This window comes from Anopheles bellator, chromosome X (assembly GCF_943735745.2).
Source record: "Anopheles bellator chromosome X, idAnoBellAS_SP24_06.2, whole genome shotgun sequence".
Classification (NCBI taxonomy): domain Eukaryota; kingdom Metazoa; phylum Arthropoda; class Insecta; order Diptera; family Culicidae; genus Anopheles; species Anopheles bellator.
Window position 1 is genome coordinate 6896280 of NC_071287.1, and position 17142 is coordinate 6913421.

At 45.2% G+C, this 17142-nt stretch overlaps 3 protein-coding genes across 7 annotated transcripts; 1 reads left to right on the forward strand and 2 right to left on the reverse strand.

Moving 5' to 3' along the window:
• Positions 1–2579: 2579 nt before the first annotated feature.
• Positions 2580–5875, reverse strand: LOC131213291 (ubiquitin carboxyl-terminal hydrolase 30 homolog). Of its 2 annotated transcripts, XM_058207308.1 has the most exons (4): positions 5654–5875; positions 4333–5578; positions 4135–4269; positions 2580–4045 (listed from the first exon to the last, which is right to left on the reverse strand). In XM_058207308.1, exons 1-4 carry the CDS (start codon positions 5733–5735, stop codon positions 3928–3930), a joined length of 1581 nt encoding a protein of 526 aa, XP_058063291.1. In that variant the 5' UTR covers positions 5736–5875; the 3' UTR covers positions 2580–3927. The 2 variants fall into 2 exon arrangements, with proteins under 2 accessions (XP_058063291.1, XP_058063290.1); XM_058207307.1 differs by having other exon boundaries at positions 4135–5578.
• Positions 5876–7602: 1727 nt separating this feature from the next.
• Positions 7603–11003, forward strand: LOC131213792 (uncharacterized). Of its 4 annotated transcripts, XM_058207917.1 has the most exons (8): positions 7603–7659; positions 7726–7778; positions 8478–9025; positions 9405–9812; positions 9891–10000; positions 10241–10409; positions 10501–10699; positions 10774–11003. In XM_058207917.1, exons 3-8 carry the CDS (start codon positions 8587–8589, stop codon positions 10928–10930), a joined length of 1482 nt encoding a protein of 493 aa, XP_058063900.1. In that variant the 5' UTR covers positions 7603–7659; positions 7726–7778; positions 8478–8586; the 3' UTR covers positions 10931–11003. The 4 variants fall into 4 exon arrangements, with proteins under 4 accessions (XP_058063900.1, XP_058063901.1, XP_058063903.1 ...); XM_058207918.1 differs by lacking the exon at positions 7726–7778 and having other exon boundaries at positions 7610–7659; XM_058207919.1 differs by lacking the exons at positions 7603–7659; positions 7726–7778 and adding an exon at positions 8284–8304.
• A 1551-nt stretch (positions 11004–12554) lies between these two features.
• On the reverse strand, positions 12555–15527 carry LOC131213793 (peptidyl-prolyl cis-trans isomerase-like). The gene is made up of 2 exons (XM_058207921.1): positions 15235–15527; positions 12555–13618 (listed from the first exon to the last, which is right to left on the reverse strand). Exons 1-2 carry the CDS (start codon positions 15460–15462, stop codon positions 13193–13195), a joined length of 654 nt encoding a protein of 217 aa, XP_058063904.1. The 5' UTR covers positions 15463–15527; the 3' UTR covers positions 12555–13192.
• Positions 15528–17142: the final 1615 nt, after the last annotated feature.

Genomic DNA, 17142 nt, shown 5'->3' on the forward strand with positions numbered 1-17142 from the left:
CCCCCCCGGGCCCACACCCCCGCCGGAGGGGTTGCACTCCGTCGCGGTACGATTTATGCGCGGGGGCCTTGGGGGTGCGATCGCGATGCGTGGAACGGAACGGAATGGAATGAAGATGGATGGGCGCTTCGGGTCGGTAGGTACAGGGTGCAGGCGGCGGTGAGAGGCGAATAAGGTTGGGTGCTAATTATTTTACGGCGGCCGGCTCGGCGCGACTACGTGGGCACACTACGGCCAGTTCGGTCAGTGCAGATAGGTCAGTGTTTTATCGTTTTCGGTTGGTGTTAAGGTGCCTGGGGAGGGTGCCCCGCTGTTCCGCTAGCCGCTGGAAGAGAAAACGAGTGCGCCAGGTTGAGCGAGCAGCACAGTGAAATTTCTTCCTCTTTGGGACACATTGTTGGTTCCAGTTGGTTTTTTTCTTCAACCCATCAAACCAATTAATTAGTGACCGCTAGATATCGCATTGGGGAACCGCCAGGATGCTAAAGTCCTGGGAGCAACGCCTGGGATGCACTTGGTAACGGGGTTCGGGGATTACGGGTAGTTAGTCACTAAGTAGAGTACTGATCAGTTCCGCCCGGGGCGTGGGGTTGAATAGTACACTTGACACATCCGACTTCCGAGTTGACACATTTGTTTGTTTTTCCGAGTTGATTGTTGCCAGCTGGTCGCGGCTGCAGGCGTTATCCTTTTGGTCTGCGCCGAGACAGGCTTCGACACCGAATCGAACAAATTCCGAGCTAAGCCAGGAATAGCATAAGCATGTGCCATGGTTGCAGGGGTTGGGTGGTTAAATTCGTAAAACAATCAAGAAACCAAGTAAAACGTATAAACTTCAAAACGCGAGAAAAAGAAATGCCAAACAAAACCCAACGAAAGTAAACTATTTAAAAAACAAACAAACAACAAACCAGCAAAGTGTCAAAGATGAAAGCACACCGAACCGTGGGTAGTGTATCCGTGAACCACCGGGAGTCCAAGGATATCAGCACACACCCTCGCGACACCGCGACTTTCCACGTGACTCCGGCAAACGAAAACTAAACAATCCCGCACAAGAAAACAGCACCACGGCGGCCTTTCCGGGCTTTCCGCACAAAAAAACACGCCCGTGAGACGAATGGGGACAGGAGCACGCGCTCGCCGCGGTATTCGGCTCCTCTCGGTTCGCGCAGAGTCTGAAGTGTGCCGCCTCCTTCGGGGCGGATAGCAAAATTAAAACTGATCCATTCGAGCAGCTCACCGGCGGTCTTTATTTTTTTCGAAACCACCCCCCACCCCCCCTACAATCATACCGCACCGCACCCCACCCTGCCTGCCACCCGATGTGTTCTAACCGATCCCATCCCGATCCCTGCGATCTTCTTCAACACCCCCCCTCCCCGCGCGTTCCTTCCTTTGGTTCCTGTGGAGCGCGCGCGCGCTCGGGGATCCTGCGGACCCCATCGACGATCGCTCGTCGATCGTCGCCGCTTGCCGTTTTCTCTCTCCCGATCTTTTCTCTCTCTCTCTCTTTCTCTCTCTCTCTCTGATTCTGTCTTTCTCTGACTCTCTTGGACTCTCTTTTTCTCTATCTTTCTCTCTCTGTCTCTCTCTCTCCCTTTTCAGTTGGTGCTGCTTTTTTTTTGCTTCATCTATATCGTCCATCGAACGCTGAACGCGTGTGTGCGTGCGTGTGTGTGCCGGTTTTTCGGCGGCGACGGCGACGACGGGGCGACGGGCGACAGTGTGTGAAGTTATGTTTGGCCTTCGTTTCCCCCTGCGTCCGCGTCCTTCCTTCAGCGGAGGCGATGGCGGGGGTAACTGGTAGCAACGGGAGGAGCAGGCGAAGGGGAAGGGAGGAAGACCGAGTGGGATGCCAGGATGGTCGGATTCACCCGTCGGCTTCCTCTCGCGGCCCGGACTCCTTGCCGGGCCGGCCGCGCTGAATAATGGGAAAGGCGGAAGCGAAACGTTCGGAGAGGGGGGACGGAGGACAGTTCGATCGACGAAAATCGCGCGCATCGCGAATCCACACTGCTTGCTTGGTTTCGGTTGGTTTCCGGTTTTTATCCTGTCTTTTTTCCCCCCTCATTTGCAGTTTGGGTAGCTGGTCGCGACTTACTAGAGCAACATTCTGGAACGGGTGGCGCACCGGGCATACGCCTTTCACTTTTTACTCTACCACGCGGAGAATGCCTACCGCGCGCACTGCACGGGCAAACAGGACCCGCCACCCCCGCCCTCGTGACCATTCTGAGTGCATAGGTAACTGATAAGAGCGGCTAGAACGGCTTGTCAACGACGACGACGACGATAGTTCCGGTGGACTTTTTGCAGCAGCAGCAGTTCCGGTGGCATTTGATTTCCGGCCCGACCGGAGACGCTGGCCAGAGGAGCAGATCGTTGCGGCGAGAGAGTGGGCAGTGATAGCCAATCCAGCAGTACGTACGGCGGGGTATCTGGATCTGGTGGTTGGATTACCTTTCACCTTTTTCAGCCAGCCGAACAAACAAATGTCGACCAGAGCATACGCGGCGAATGTCGAAAAACAGGATGTGAGAATAACTGAAAGAATTTAGATTAATGTTTGTTCTGGTTTTATTCTCGCTCGCGTTGCCGCGCACGCCACCTTCATCTTTGATGATGCGAAAACGCTAAGCTTCGTGGCCTTTTCCAAAGCATGCGTGACGAAGAATTTAATGTGACTGAAGATACGCTTTTCATCTCTGTGTGTTTGTGTGCGTGTATGTATGTGCGTGCGTGTGTTTGGTTTATTTTAAGTTATTTGATAGCTTCTCGGACTCGGATATTTTCGGGCTGCCGAGCTAAGTGGCGGCAGGCGACGTAGTAGCGTTTCACCGGGTGTCGATCAAAGTTTATAATGGCTCTCGGAGCTTCGATGTTCCGTTTTAATCCTCACACGGAGGAGTACAGGTCTGCATTTAAACTGTACATATTATGCAACTAGAAATGTAATTGAGATAAGCGCAATAAAGTCCATGAAACAGTTAACGTAAAATCGCCTTTCAAAGGAAATGGTGGTTTAAGCTGCACCCTTGCATTTGTAGTAGACGTGTGATGATGTTTGACTGTGCTTTTGTCATTTTAAATAATTCTTTTGGCCAGAGGAAAACGTCTGGCTTCCACATTTGTTTGTGCCTCACACAATTAACTCAACAACTTACCCTTGCGATCGCGAATGGAAGTCGAACAGTAGCGGTTTGAGCTTCTACCGATCCAAGGCATCAGCACTGCGAAATGAATGTTTTCGAATGCTTAGGGTTAAGGAATGTATTTACGTCTACGTAGAGTATCGATTTAGAGCATAAAGTGTTAATCCTTTAAATGCCGGAGAAAGTACAAGGGGTGCTTTGAAATGCCACATACCGAGCCAGTGACGCCAGAACGCACTCGCGGCCGCACATTACCGGTCTTCAACTTGCCGATCCTCAACGTGCCCCGAATGGGATATGCCCGTACTCTACCCCAACATCCCATGTTGGGGTGCATACCCGACTCGACTGAAATCAATGTGCACTTCTCTTTAAACTATTCTGCCCGCCAGTTACAAATTTCCAACGCTAAACAAACACGCACAGCACAGCGAAATCTTCTGACCACTCATTAACAACCCTGTCTGGTAGGTACACACATGCACACACATTTCACCTACAGGAGGAACAGGGCGGGCGATAGTAACGGGTTCCCCAAGTATCTCTAAAATATTCTTTCTTAATATGCATCTAGGTAATGACTTCATCCGTCGCCTACATCACGGAACATATCGTATTGCACAGGCACAATCGTACTTTACGTCACAGTAGAGAAAAAAGCACGAAGATCATACATGTGCACAACAACCACATTAGCTACTTTGGATTAAGTTTCTTTTTTCCCGTTTGATTTTGTGTGTCGACAGCTTGCAGAATAATGATTGTGCTCGGTTTACTGCGGGAAACGATTCGTGGTGGACCCACGATCATAGAAGAGCATGTAGGCGGAGCTGTTGAGGACTTCTTCGATCGAAACTTCCCGCACCACGGTGTCGGACGTGTAGTACCACCTGGAATGCATCCAACAGTTAGAAGTGTTGATTCATGGTTTGTTCTACTCTTCGGTTCGGTTACGGGAACCATTTCGGGCGTAACTTACTTGTAGGAATTTCGCAGCGCTCCTCGCCTGTAGGTGACAAAATGGCCTGCGTTTGCCTCGCCCGAGTGCACAATGACGGCCAACAGCCGGTACAAGTTACGGGGGAACATCGCACCAAATGTGTACGAACCGAAGCTCGTCCCCGGTGCCGACATGCCGCCATCCGCCATATAACCATCGGCCGGCAAACTGCCACACGTCCCAACATCTTGTGTGGTCGCGGCGGTCATGCCGAGCAGTCCGGCGGTATACAGCGAGGTGGTGCTGCCCCACGGTGTGCTGATGTTGCTGTTCAGGCCCGGCTGCACAAAGCTGTACGGCGCCATCGAGAGTGTTTCCGGGAAGTGCACACTGTCGAGGCGCTTTTGGGCGCGACCGCTCGCGTGCCACGTTGTGCGTGCAATGTGAACACACAGGCAGGCCGGCAGCTTGCTGAAGGTGAGCGCCTTCGTGTGGGGCGCATTTTCGCCGCACGACTCACACTGCACTGCGTCCAATGTTTCCGGCTGGATAAAGTCGGACAGCAGATTGCCAAGACCGAGACCAGGCGTGACTGTTTCCGGCAGTGGGAGCGTAATGCTGTCAAACTTGTCGTACCGCACGGTCGACTTGTACCCACACGCAGCGCAACACAATTGACTGCCGAGTCCGCCCCGAAACGGGTGCGGAATATGATTCTGCTGACGGTCGCCCCACACCGACACGCGACCGGGGCCACGATTCAAGCGCTCCAGCGACCGGTACGAGGTGGAATGACGTTTGCTGACGAATCGGTTTGGCTCGTGGTGCACCTCGGTTGTCTCGGAGTGCGTCGGCTGACCATAACGCGGTGAGCTCCCAAAAGCAGCCATAATGGCGTTCGGCGAACCGTAGGAACCGTCCAACGCCAGCGAGGTGTCCGGTGCTTCCTCGTGTTCGGTGCACACGGAGTGTGGTGAGTCGGGCGTGTGTGCCTCCGACCGGGTGTAGCGCGTCAGACTGGTAGCTTCGTCGTACTCCGTGTTGCAGAAATCCGACAGCATGGCACTGGATGGGCGCGCTGGGATCGTAGGTACCTCGGGGACCCCGAGCGCATCGGACAGGCACCCAATCTTGCGCGGTTTCGACACCTCCTCCTCGAGCGAGGTCAGCATCACCAGCAACAGCTCGTGGGCATCGTGTTCCTCCGGGAAAATGACCCACCCGAGTGAGTTGAGCGCCCGTATCACGGCCCCCGGTGCGTACGGATCGCCGCGCAAAGTGGGATGCGTCCCGTTCACCACCTCCAGCACGCTCTGCAACGACGATACGAGACTTTTCTTGTCCTTCACGTTGTGCAGCTGCAGCCACGCAATAAACTGGGGGCAGGCGGCCAACGCCTGTAGTAGTGTGTTTAGAAAGCACGTTTTACCAAAATTATGCAACCCCGCAATTTGGCCGCGTCGTTGTCGCAGCCTGGACGAGCCTATTGAATAGAGAGCAGCAATTATCAAGCCGCGTGTTTCATTCGTGATTCCGTTCTCGCCAACGAGAAACCTACCCGAGGGGCCCCAGAAAACAAATGCACCGACCACAACGGCCGCTGTTACGCCAGCGGCCATCAACAGTTTTTCACTTTCCATCGTGTACGAATCTTTATCGCATCTCTCCCAGGGCGACAACAGAAACCATTCACTTTGCAGCGATTACCTCTGCGTATCTATGTCCACCGAAGCCGAGATGCATTATAGTGAAATCTAAACAGAGCGACGTTGCTAGGGGCAAGGCGTCGTTTTGCGAGTTTGGCAAAATTTGATATCGATCGACTTGGCACCAAAAAAGGACCCTTTCTGTTATCCTACTCTTCCCGTCGACAGCTGACAGTTGCCGTGGCTGTGTGCGTGAATTCCGTGTATTTTCTTTTAAGGCACTCGCGAATGATCTTGTTGAAGACAGTGACGTTAGCCGCCGCACCTTTTCGTATAGAAAACTACGTGATGCCGAACGTAGGCCAACAAACTCGTTAAAATGCCATTAACGATAAAAATAGCACAACGTCAATCCGGTCACTCGGCGTTTTGCAAAAGTTGGTCGTATAGTGCCTTTTGAAAACAGTGTAGACTAATTCTATATGTTTTTAGTAGGATTTTATAGAGTTTGTTGACCAACACAAGGTCTGCGCAAAATATGTTCGGGTAGCTGAGTAATTAGGCTGAGACGGGTAGTAATTATTTGCATCAACTCCGTATAAAAACTTGAACCGTATGCGGTACCCCAAAATGACAGCGCATGTACAACACACCTTGCAGTTGGTGTTGGTGGTAACGGAAGGATGTGTTGAAAGTCGCTAAAGAAGCTGACCCCCACCACCCCCAAACACATCAGTCGGTTTTAAGCCCGCGACACACCGCGAGCTGTATTTTTTTACCGGAAATTTTGGCACGTTACGGAAAGGCAAATTCACGTTGTCTTCTATGAATTTATATGAAGCCCTTCACAGCGGTTGTCGGCGTTGGCGACGTCAACTTCGTACGCCGAAGGCAAAATTTGTAAAAAATGACAACTCGACTTTGGTGACTTTGACCAAGGTTAAATTATTTTGCATGCTTGCAATAATCAACTTAAAATTATTTTGCAAGCTTGTGATACAAAACAAAAACTCAATTGAGTAGTCTTCGATTAGTTTTTAACTACCCAAGATGTCTAATTGTTTTCGCCCGAACGACAGGGCGAAAAACTTTCCTATTGCCTTTCGCCCCCGGCCGTAACCGGTGTGTCCTGGCCTTTAGTTGTTTTCACTGACTTTCCCCCTATTATGAAACTCGAACTCGAAACTCGGTCGTTAGAGTGAACACAGTAAGAGAGAAAGCAAAATACAGCAAGAGAGAAAGCAGAAAGAGAAAGCTGTAACAAAATGAACTTAAACGAACGTTCGAGTAAACTTTTTGTTCGAGTTCGAGTTTGGTAATAGGGCCCTTTAATTAAGAAGATTCCAACTCCGCTAATTGAATAGCATCTTATGATTATGAACGCAGCGTGCATGCTACAGAGCACGTAAAAAGACGATGTACTGAATCAGAGCAACGTTCCATATCATACTAGCTAGTATCATTATCATCCTGTAAAATTTATGTACGTAAACCAATTTTAACCCAGGCTGCTTCTTCGGGTGGTTTTCCGCTGTGCACTATTCCCTTCGCCTTCACAAACACATCTGCGCGATGAAGGGTGTCCATAATTCGGATGTTTGAAGCTATGCTGACAGTGCCAATCCACGCGATATCCAAAAGCATGTACATTCGTGAAAAACCATCCATGCAATTAAAAACACTTATCAATATCGCTGTTTATAAATATGGTTTTTTTCATCAATGAAACCAGTGAACTAAAGTAGAATTGTAGAATTCAACCGGCACATATAGTCGCATTCAGGAAGATTGCGATGTCGAACCAAAATGCAGGAATCTGACAGATTGACAATCCAGCGCCTGTACAACGCATTGAGCAGCACTAACACAACACTAACAGCAGCGGTCAATTTTTGGGTCAGCTTTAGCATCGCTCATGGTAAGACCTCTCTGAACCGTCCTTAAGTAAAATATACGAGCATGAAGTGAGAAACTATTTCCGCAGCGGCTGAACAATGGTTTTGGTCTGTCACATCCAAGAGTCTAGCTTTTCGTGAGGTCTGTATCGTTGGTTTTGTGTTGCGTGTGTTACAAATAATTTACATGAGTGAAGTTTTGTCTGATAGTACTACAATTAAGATGTGATGTAAATGTATTGTCTTTGGAGCAACTAGATGATTTCCTTTTTTACTACAAAAAAAGTGTATGCAATTCTAAAATAGCCTTTACATAAAACGGTGCATACCAGGAAAAGTAGCGCAATACTACACCGAAACGTAATACTACACCGTGTACAACTCTAGGTAGTAGGCATCGGTACGTGCAAATTAGTTGCAAAGGCACTACCGTGCAAGGAAATGTGTGAATAATCGTACGCTAAATGCGTTCGACCGGACAGGGGCTTTAGTAGCTTATGCTTGCACAGACGAGCTGCTAAGAAGTTGTAAATAAGCTTTTTGAGTGTACAGTTCCTATTTACTGCTTTATATACATATACCCGTCTATTATATGGGTATACGAGTTATAAAGTATGTACATATTTTCTTTACATGTGATAAGCTTCCGTGTTTTGTTCCAAACTGGGGTAATTCCGTTTTGAATTACAGAACGCGCTCCTACCATTGTCCCAATATTTGCGTCCCATTTCGAACCAAATCTGGCTTTCATCGATTTCCTTCAAGCGATTTTCCTTCCTGCTTTTAAACAGTATGTCTAAGCATTTCTATTGATGTCCGTTTCTTTTACGTTTCATTTCAGATATACTAGCTTACAGTGGTATATCTAACAAAACCCATTACTCAACTAAGCTATACTTGTTTGTATCTATTGCATTGCGTTCGCTGCTCAATTGGCTTCGCTACCGTGCATGAACATGAACGAGAAGAAGTTTAAACATAGGAATGGTGTGAGCAAAGCGAAAGATGACTCATTCAATGGTCATTTCTCCCAAATTGACCCTTCGGAAACTTACCTGCTGAAGATAAAAACATGGAGCCCTGGAAAAAAGTCGCAATGCTTCGTTACGCTCTATCGTCACACGAAAAGCAATATATCGACGATCCAGCGAAATTCGAGCTCGCTGCGGAAACGACTCTCGTGTTCGCACAACTCCTTGACTGATTCGATCAAAAATAAGGCGGATGATTCAATTTTTATCACACAAGCCATGTCCCACGATGCGCTGGACGACAACAAAATACTCGATTTTTACAACGTTCCTCATGACTCTGACATCTACACTACACCAATTGATTTGATCAGAAACACTTATAATGCTGGATCTTCTTTATATCAAAATCAGAATGGTAAGTGTGCTGGTTATGTACCCAACAACTTCGGTACTTTTCGGTAATTTTCTTTTTTGAGTTTAAGAGTTGCTTAGTTATTCTACAATATTCGGTGTATTTTATCCACTGATTTCTCTTTTTCATCGGTGTGCACGCCGTGTCGTTCGATTGCCGATACAATGACGACAGTTTGATGCATCTACCGATAGCATCATGCATGAATTTGCATGATATTTTTCGCTTATTTTACATTCCTATTTCTTATAGTTCTTTATTTTCCTGCTTGTGGGATTATTAGTTTCCCAGAATTGCCGTTTGCTTTTATGTGGCTTTGCATTGCTTGTTTATTGTGCTACACACATAACTCAGCGATTCTGTTTCTCGTTTTAAATTGCAGATGCATCCCAACGGAACAGCTGGAACAACCTATTAAACTGCCGAGATCAAATCGCACCGTTTAATGGGCGTAAGAGTAGCAAGTCACAAATTATCATTGACCGAAAGTCTACTAAGCTAGCGGAAAAACACGCGAACGATAAATCGGACAGCAAGCGCGGATCAATAACGCACGAGATACGTAGCACTCAGTGCAAGAAGTCGAATTTCTCGATCAACCTGAAACAAAAATTTTGCAACATATTTCGGGTAAGCAGGCAGCAGCATCACAAACCTTTTCTCAGCAACAAACGGTCGATTATCTGTAGTCGCGCTAAGGAGAATGCGGTTGGCAGTAACGAGAAAAAAGAATGTGCGTTTGGAAAAAAGGTAAACACGCCACGGAAGCTGCCGCCCCTTCCTGCCGCTGGTATGTTTCTTTTGTCTGCTTCTGCGTGCCTGATTGTGGAAAATATGAAACTCTGTTTTTCATGTTTTTGGTTTTCAGCAAACATCAACTTAAAGTACTTGATGGGAGACGGCAACGGGCAGAAAACGAAGTCAGATGAAAGGAAACCCTCAATGGACTTTGCAGCAAGCATAGAGAAGGTCCAAGAGGTATAGTAACGAATGTTCTAACAATCTGACAACAAGTATAAAGCAAGAAAAAAAGTAAATTCATCTGTGTCATGGAATCAATAATACACTCTATGTTTGGTTTTGTTTTGTCGGCTTTTGTGTGGTTGACTGGCGTTTTTGAACATACATTTAGTCCTTCTTCACTTAAGGAAATTAAAACAAAATTAATCAATCTTTAGCGCCTTTGATACATATCTACATTTTATTTCTTTTTGCTAGTTTGGCTGGTATTGGGGTCCAATAACGTCTGAAGGAGCAGAGAAAATACTGTCGAATGAGCCGGATGGCAGCTTTCTAGTTAGAGATAGCTCGGATGACCATTATATATTTTCTTTAACGTTTAAGCTAAACGGAACTGTGCGTCACGTACGAATAGATCAGGATCAAGGTAATATAAAGTTACTTTTTGCCCGCTATAACCCCGTTTCAATGTGTAATGATATATTCGTTTCTTAAATAACCTCGAGTCTTTATTTTAGGCTCCTTCTCGTTCGGATCTTGTGCTAAGTTCAAATCTCGTACCATTATGGAATTCATAGAAAACGCCGTCGAACATTCCAGAAGCGGCCGATACCTTTTCTTTCTTCACAGACGCCCGGAGTACGGACCCATGCGTGTTCAATTAACTAAACCGGTATCTCGGTTCAAACATGTGCAAAGCCTACAGCATATATGCAGGTATGACGTGCGATTTTTTGCGATATTGGCCTTTCTTATCGTTTCTTCTAATTAATTTTGTGTCTATCTTTCAGATTTGTTATTCACAAAACAATCAAGCGAAAAGATCTGATACAGGCGCTGCCACTACCCAGAAGAGTGCTAGACTATTTAAGCTACAAAAACTGTCTATCGGAGTGCACAGAAGCGGACATGATATGTAGCTTGGAAAAACCAAATATTCTACGTTAGAATGTGATGAATGAGCAGCGTTTCTATCCTGATATCCAATTTGAAAAAAATAAACATATACAAAACAGTACGTTACATATACTTTTTGCATGTATGAATTATTTCGAATAACACAAAACTTACCGATTGAAAAATACTCGTACAAAAATTCGCGATCGATCTGTCGTGTCTCGTGATTCGTGTTTATTAAAGTATCAATCGTTTATACTAACAAGGGGCCCACGGAATTGTAGCCCAGCTCGTAAAAATGGAGAAAACAGATTTAAATACAAGATTCATCAAATCATAAAGGAATTGGGGCAAGGGTCTATCTTGTCTCTTTTCCAACACATACGTTCTTACAAACGCCTGTGAGACATGAAACCCTTTTAGCTGCATCCAAGAGGAAGATGCTCAGATCCGGCATCACAACCGTCGAGCGGTCAAGACCTGCAATACGACATCTCTCCACAATGACAATGATATACTTTTACTATTTATTTCATTTTTTGATGAACTCGAATAGAACGAGATGTTGATAAAAAATTATGACTTTGATTACATAAAGCAATTGGTAGGAAGCGATGTAAATAATCAGGCCAGTATTGTTATAAATGGAAAAAAGTTAAGTTTGTATGAGAAGTTCGAGTGGTAGTGAGTAAGTGAGTGAGCGAAGATTGGTATTAATTGCTTTCTGATTACCTTGGCTCACCGACTCATTTTATCGCCCGTAATTCTTCTACCTAACTGCATGATGTGTTGCATACATGCCGTTATTTAGTGGTGCTTCAAGTTTTTTATAAAAAGTTCGATCGTGAAAGCCATCACTATCCAGTTTTATTGACGAGGGCGAAGGCTTTTGTTTACATCCTCAATAAACAAGCGAAGAATCATCATAAATGGTATTTTCTGGGCTTTCTCTAGCCAAAGTGCGATTGTGCTAGTTAACAAACGACTTTGGAGAAAAGTTGTAATGTAATTTCCACAATAAAAAACGACGGAAGATAGATCTAAAAGTCCAATCCTATCGCATAACGAATGCATTCAACTCTACAAAAAGTAGTTACTTTATTGGTTCTACCAAAACGTTAGAACGTCTATATGTCGTCATTGACTGATCGACGCGTTCTGATGACGTTACCGTTCGTCCATCTGTCAAAAAGATTGCTCATTGATTGGACGAATCATGGCGTTGTTATAGCGCATCCGCTGTTATGCAAAAAGCTAACTAATGAGTCAAGAAAGCTCCACATTAGTGTACAGTGAAACTCCTATATTATAACGCCTGAAAACCATGCGATCAATTGAAATAAAACGTTTGATACGTCCTTTTGCTTTAGAAGGACCAAGAGTTCAGAGTACTTTGATTTTGCTAATAGAGTATATGAAATACAAAAAAATCCAATAATCTTAGCTTATTAGCCAAGGTAACCAAAGGCTTCCTCCATCACCAACACTGCACTCCAAGTCCTTGACAGTTAATATTTGGCTCCCGTTATGTCGAGTAGATTGCCAACTACTTTAAGAAATATACAGCAAGAATAGGCGATAAATAAAAGAAAAAACTTTCATTATTAATTAAATGAAATCCGAAAATATTGATTATGTTACATCAGCGCAATGAATAAGCCGTAATACAAGGAGATAGAATTCAACCTATATATATAACCGCCTTTCCACTAAATGACAGCGTGTTTGCAACACACTGTGCAGTTAGCTAATGACATCGGCTGATTGGTTAAGCATACCGGGATTTTTAGATTGCACGTACTCTAGCAGGAAACTCAACCTACTCTAGGTTGAAAACTCGCTCCCTGGTTGAATCATGAGATTGACATAGACTGTCCGTTGTTTTATAGCAGTACCAATGCTCGAGACGATAGAATGGGCTTGTAAAATGACCATGAAACCAAGAACGAAACTATTCAAGAAACTCATTGAAAATGCGACACAATACAACGAAAACCTAACATTCTGTGAGTTTTTAACTGACGTTGGATCGTTAATTAACTAGCTAAAGATGCTACGTCTCATGGTAGACATTGTAAACTGGCTATGGTTTTTCTTAATTGCTTTTAAATTAGACTTTAGATTAGATTAGTACCGTCCCATTCTATCGACTCGTCTTCACTACACCATGTTTAGTTGTCACTAGCAATATGAAAATAATAGGAAAAATCACATTTAACACATGTGTTCTTCACCGAAGAAATGCAAAGTGTATTGATAGACGAACGTGAAGACGAAGACGAAAACAACGACCAGAGTAGCAAGCGCCGCATATTACAGCATTCCACAGTTGGCCACCACGATCTGTTTCGATGGTTTGCCGGAGTGACAGCCGAATGATTCGATCTTTCGCACTACATCCATTCCATCAACGACGCATCCAAACACGACGTGGCGATTGTCAAGCCAGGACGTCTTAACCGTGGTGATGAAAAATTGCGAACCGTTGGTATGCGGGCCTGCGTTTGCCATCGACAAAATTCCCGGTCCAGTGTGCTTCAGGATGAAGTTTTCATCTTCGAACTTGTTGCCATAGATGGACTTGCCGCCGGTTCCATTATGGTTTTGGAAGTCACCTCCCTGGCACATAAAGTTCGGGATGACACGATGGAAAATGGAGCCCTTGTAGCCGAAGCCTTTCTCGCCGGTACATAGAGCACGAAAGTTTTCGCAGGTTTTGGGTGTCACATCTGGTCGTAGCTGTAAATAAAGTAAAAGGTAATGGTAGGACAAACAATAAAAATGGTAATTAAAAAAGAGGAACAAAGTAGTCGAGTGTCGCGTATCCGGTGCCCATCACGTTGGTCAGGTCATGTGGAACGATGATTCAAAAGGGAGTTTAACGAGATGGCTTAGACTGCAATAGACTCACTGTGACGCTCGCGGATTGTCGCCTTCGTCCACCAACTTGTTATGCTCGCCGTCCTTGCATCATTATCGATGCAGTACGGCCATCTAAAGCGGGGCTTACCATGTCTCTCATCAAACCATTAGAACGACCTAAGCAGACTTTTCAGGCTGCGTCGTTGTCCACCATTCTCATGGCATGGCCAGCCCAACGGAACCTGGCAAGGCGCAGACGTTGCGCGGCTACATCAATCTGAGCTTCTTTCTCACGGTTCGACTAAGAGTGTATCAGCGGTTGCGACTTGCTGGAAGACTGACAAAATGACAGTGCATACGCTTACGCAGAAGGGCGTCGTGAAGTTGCATGCGTTTCTAATGTGTTGGCAATTGATTAGACTGTCCCGGCAAACTTTTGACTGGATTACTTATGATTTCAACATTGGTAAATAAGAGAGCCAATACGGAAACGGGATATAGAGATAGATAGAGATAGAGATAGAGAGAGAGAGACAGAGACAGGGTAGAGAAAGAAAGTGAAGCAGGAGAGGGAGCGAGAACGAAAAATAGGGCAGGGTGGGAGAGGGAGCGAGAACGAACGGTAGGGCAGGGTAGGAGAGGGAGCGAGAACGAACGGTAGGGCAGGGTGGGAGAGGGAGCGAAAACGAAAGGTAGGGCAGGGTCGGAGAGTGAGTCAGGGAAAAGAGGTAGGGTAGGGCAGGGAGGGAGAGTGAGAGAGAAAGAGAAAGTAAGAGTCAGAATAAAATATAAGAGGGCGAAAGAGAGATCTCGAGACTATCAAGCGAGCACTTTTTTACGAAAGGTCCGTGGGATATGACACACGTTAGGTGTCGAAAAGAAATTTTCGCTTCCATCACATCATCATCATCATCATAATCACAGACATCACCGATCGAAGTTCCCAAACATCACCAAACTACAGAAACACGAAGCAATGAGCATCTAACCTTAATTGAACTGTGCCGAATATAGATGACTTGCATGAACACACATCCATACATCTGTTCTAATTCTGTCAACGACGTGGAGAAGAAAAGCCATAAATAACCACTCCGTTAGATTCTCCAAATTTGGGCGAAATTACCGTTTCTATCACATCTTTGGAGCAAGATATACGAACATATGTATATACATATGTGTACATATCATAGATTAGCACAACACTGCTCGCCAATTAGGGCCCAGCTCCGTGGCCTTAAGTGGTCGTGGTTAGCTTCCCAGCTTGTAAGGAAATGGTTGGCTCGAAATGGCATAGGGGATCGTGAACACTGCGGAAATTACCAATATTCCAGAGCGCATAGTTTGCTCAACATAAAACCCCCGGCTTTTTTCTTTTTTCTGTATATTTATTGAACATAAAAACAGGATCAGCCACCAAATGACTTCACTCGAAAAGGTAGGCATAACGTGACGGACATAGCGAAAAATAGAAAAGTACCCGAGTAACTTACCTCGATAACGATTCGTCCGAGCGGTTTATTATCAACAACCATATCAAAAAAACAACGTGGCAAAGACATGGCTTTTTTAGTGTAGTTGCACTTTTGCAATTGCAACGGTACGATACAACTACTATTGATAGCAGATGACTTGCGGGCTAGGTTAAAAAACGCTTGATTGCTGCAGCTCTTCGTGTAGACAACGGCGACTGAAGTACGAGTGAGCAAGGCGAGAGCCATTGTCTAGTGAAGGAGGCGGAAATCGATTGCTGCAATGGACGAATGCGTTCCAGTTTGTCACCGGCCGGCGAAAAACGCGATGAATGCTGTGAGGGGAAACGCACAAATAAAGCTCCCCTAATGCGTCCGATTTGACGGTTGAGATCCCGATTTGCCTCTTTTCTCCTGTCACGGAATTTGGTACGATCTTTGTCTCACCACAGGCTGAAGCTTTAAGCGGAAGCCTGACCAGTGAACAGGGTAACCCGTATGGGAATTAAGTTTCGGTGACCGATCGGAATTTAACTGTATGGCGAGATGTATGGCGAGATGTGTGGCGACTCAAAAAAATCGCTTTTTATGGTAACTAACCGGCTAGGTTGATGAATTGAAAGGTGGTGTGAACCAGGGGACGGAAGACGGAAGAATTAAACACGTGGAAAAAGACAGAAGAGACAGAAACATAAGTCGTCTGATTAGGTTAACTTCCGACGATGAAGTGTCATTTAATCACATTTCGTTTGACAGATGTCATATTCGACGAGCTTAGGCTGCGTACATACTTCGTCGTTGACGATGTCAACGCCGACGGCAAAGTTGACCAAATTAACAACTCTACTTTTGTGACGCTCAGGAACGTTGGCTAAGGATCGCATACTTGGTGGTTCGGTGGTTGAGGCGAAATTGTTTGACAGTTGAAGACAGTTTATTTTTGTTTTGTTTTGTTTCTCGCACAACAACAACGCATTCTTTAAATATCATCGCAAAACATTTTTTCTCTTGACAGATTAGCTGTGTTTATTTACGCAAGTTCAAGACATTGAGTTTTGGTGCGAGAATTCAAATAGTTTCATGAGGAATTTGTGTTTGTATTACAAGTAATAATAAAGTTAAAATTGCGCTGCATGCTTGTGATACAAAAAACCTCAATTGAGAAGTCTTCGATTAGTTTTTAATTACCCCAGGTGTCTAATTGTTTTCGCCCGAACGACAAAAAGAACTTTCCGTCGGCGGTCTGAGGAGGCCTTTATTGCAAACATGGTTCGTGCTTTCTTTCCAAAACGGGTTCCAAGCTTACCTTTTGACACTTCCGTCTATCATCGTTGCGGCCTGGGATAACTCCCCGGGCCAATATTGTTACTCTACGTTCTTGTTACTTTGCTAACGTTTTATGGCTTGTTACGTAAATATTATGAGTGCTCTTGTGCTACCTATGTAATATCATTTTGAAGCTAATTATTACAGCGGTATAAGTAATCGTAAATTTGGCTGTTATCTTAACGCAAACTGCGTAATCAATTTCGTTTCGTTTTCATATTTTCACGGAATGAATAGAGATTAAATCTCCCATCACTAAGACATGGAATTGTTGGCAAAATACTTAATTTGCAACAAAGTGAATCATTTCCTGTACAAGTTACGGGTTTAAAAAGCGAATATATCCTGTTTTTTCGAGTAACGGGAATATTGAAAACTAAAATATATTTGCGTTTTAGCTTTGAAATTAGAATTCAAAAATATTCACCCTCCGTGTAAACGAAATTTGAATTTTGTGCGTTTCAGATGACGCGCATTTGAAGGCAGTGCTGCCAGCATGGTGACGCTGATGCCAAAATTAGCAGTCCTCTTTTGTCATTCGAGCGCACGGCATCCATTGGTTCGGTAGAGTCAGGTTTGGTAAAAGAATATTTCGTCGTATTT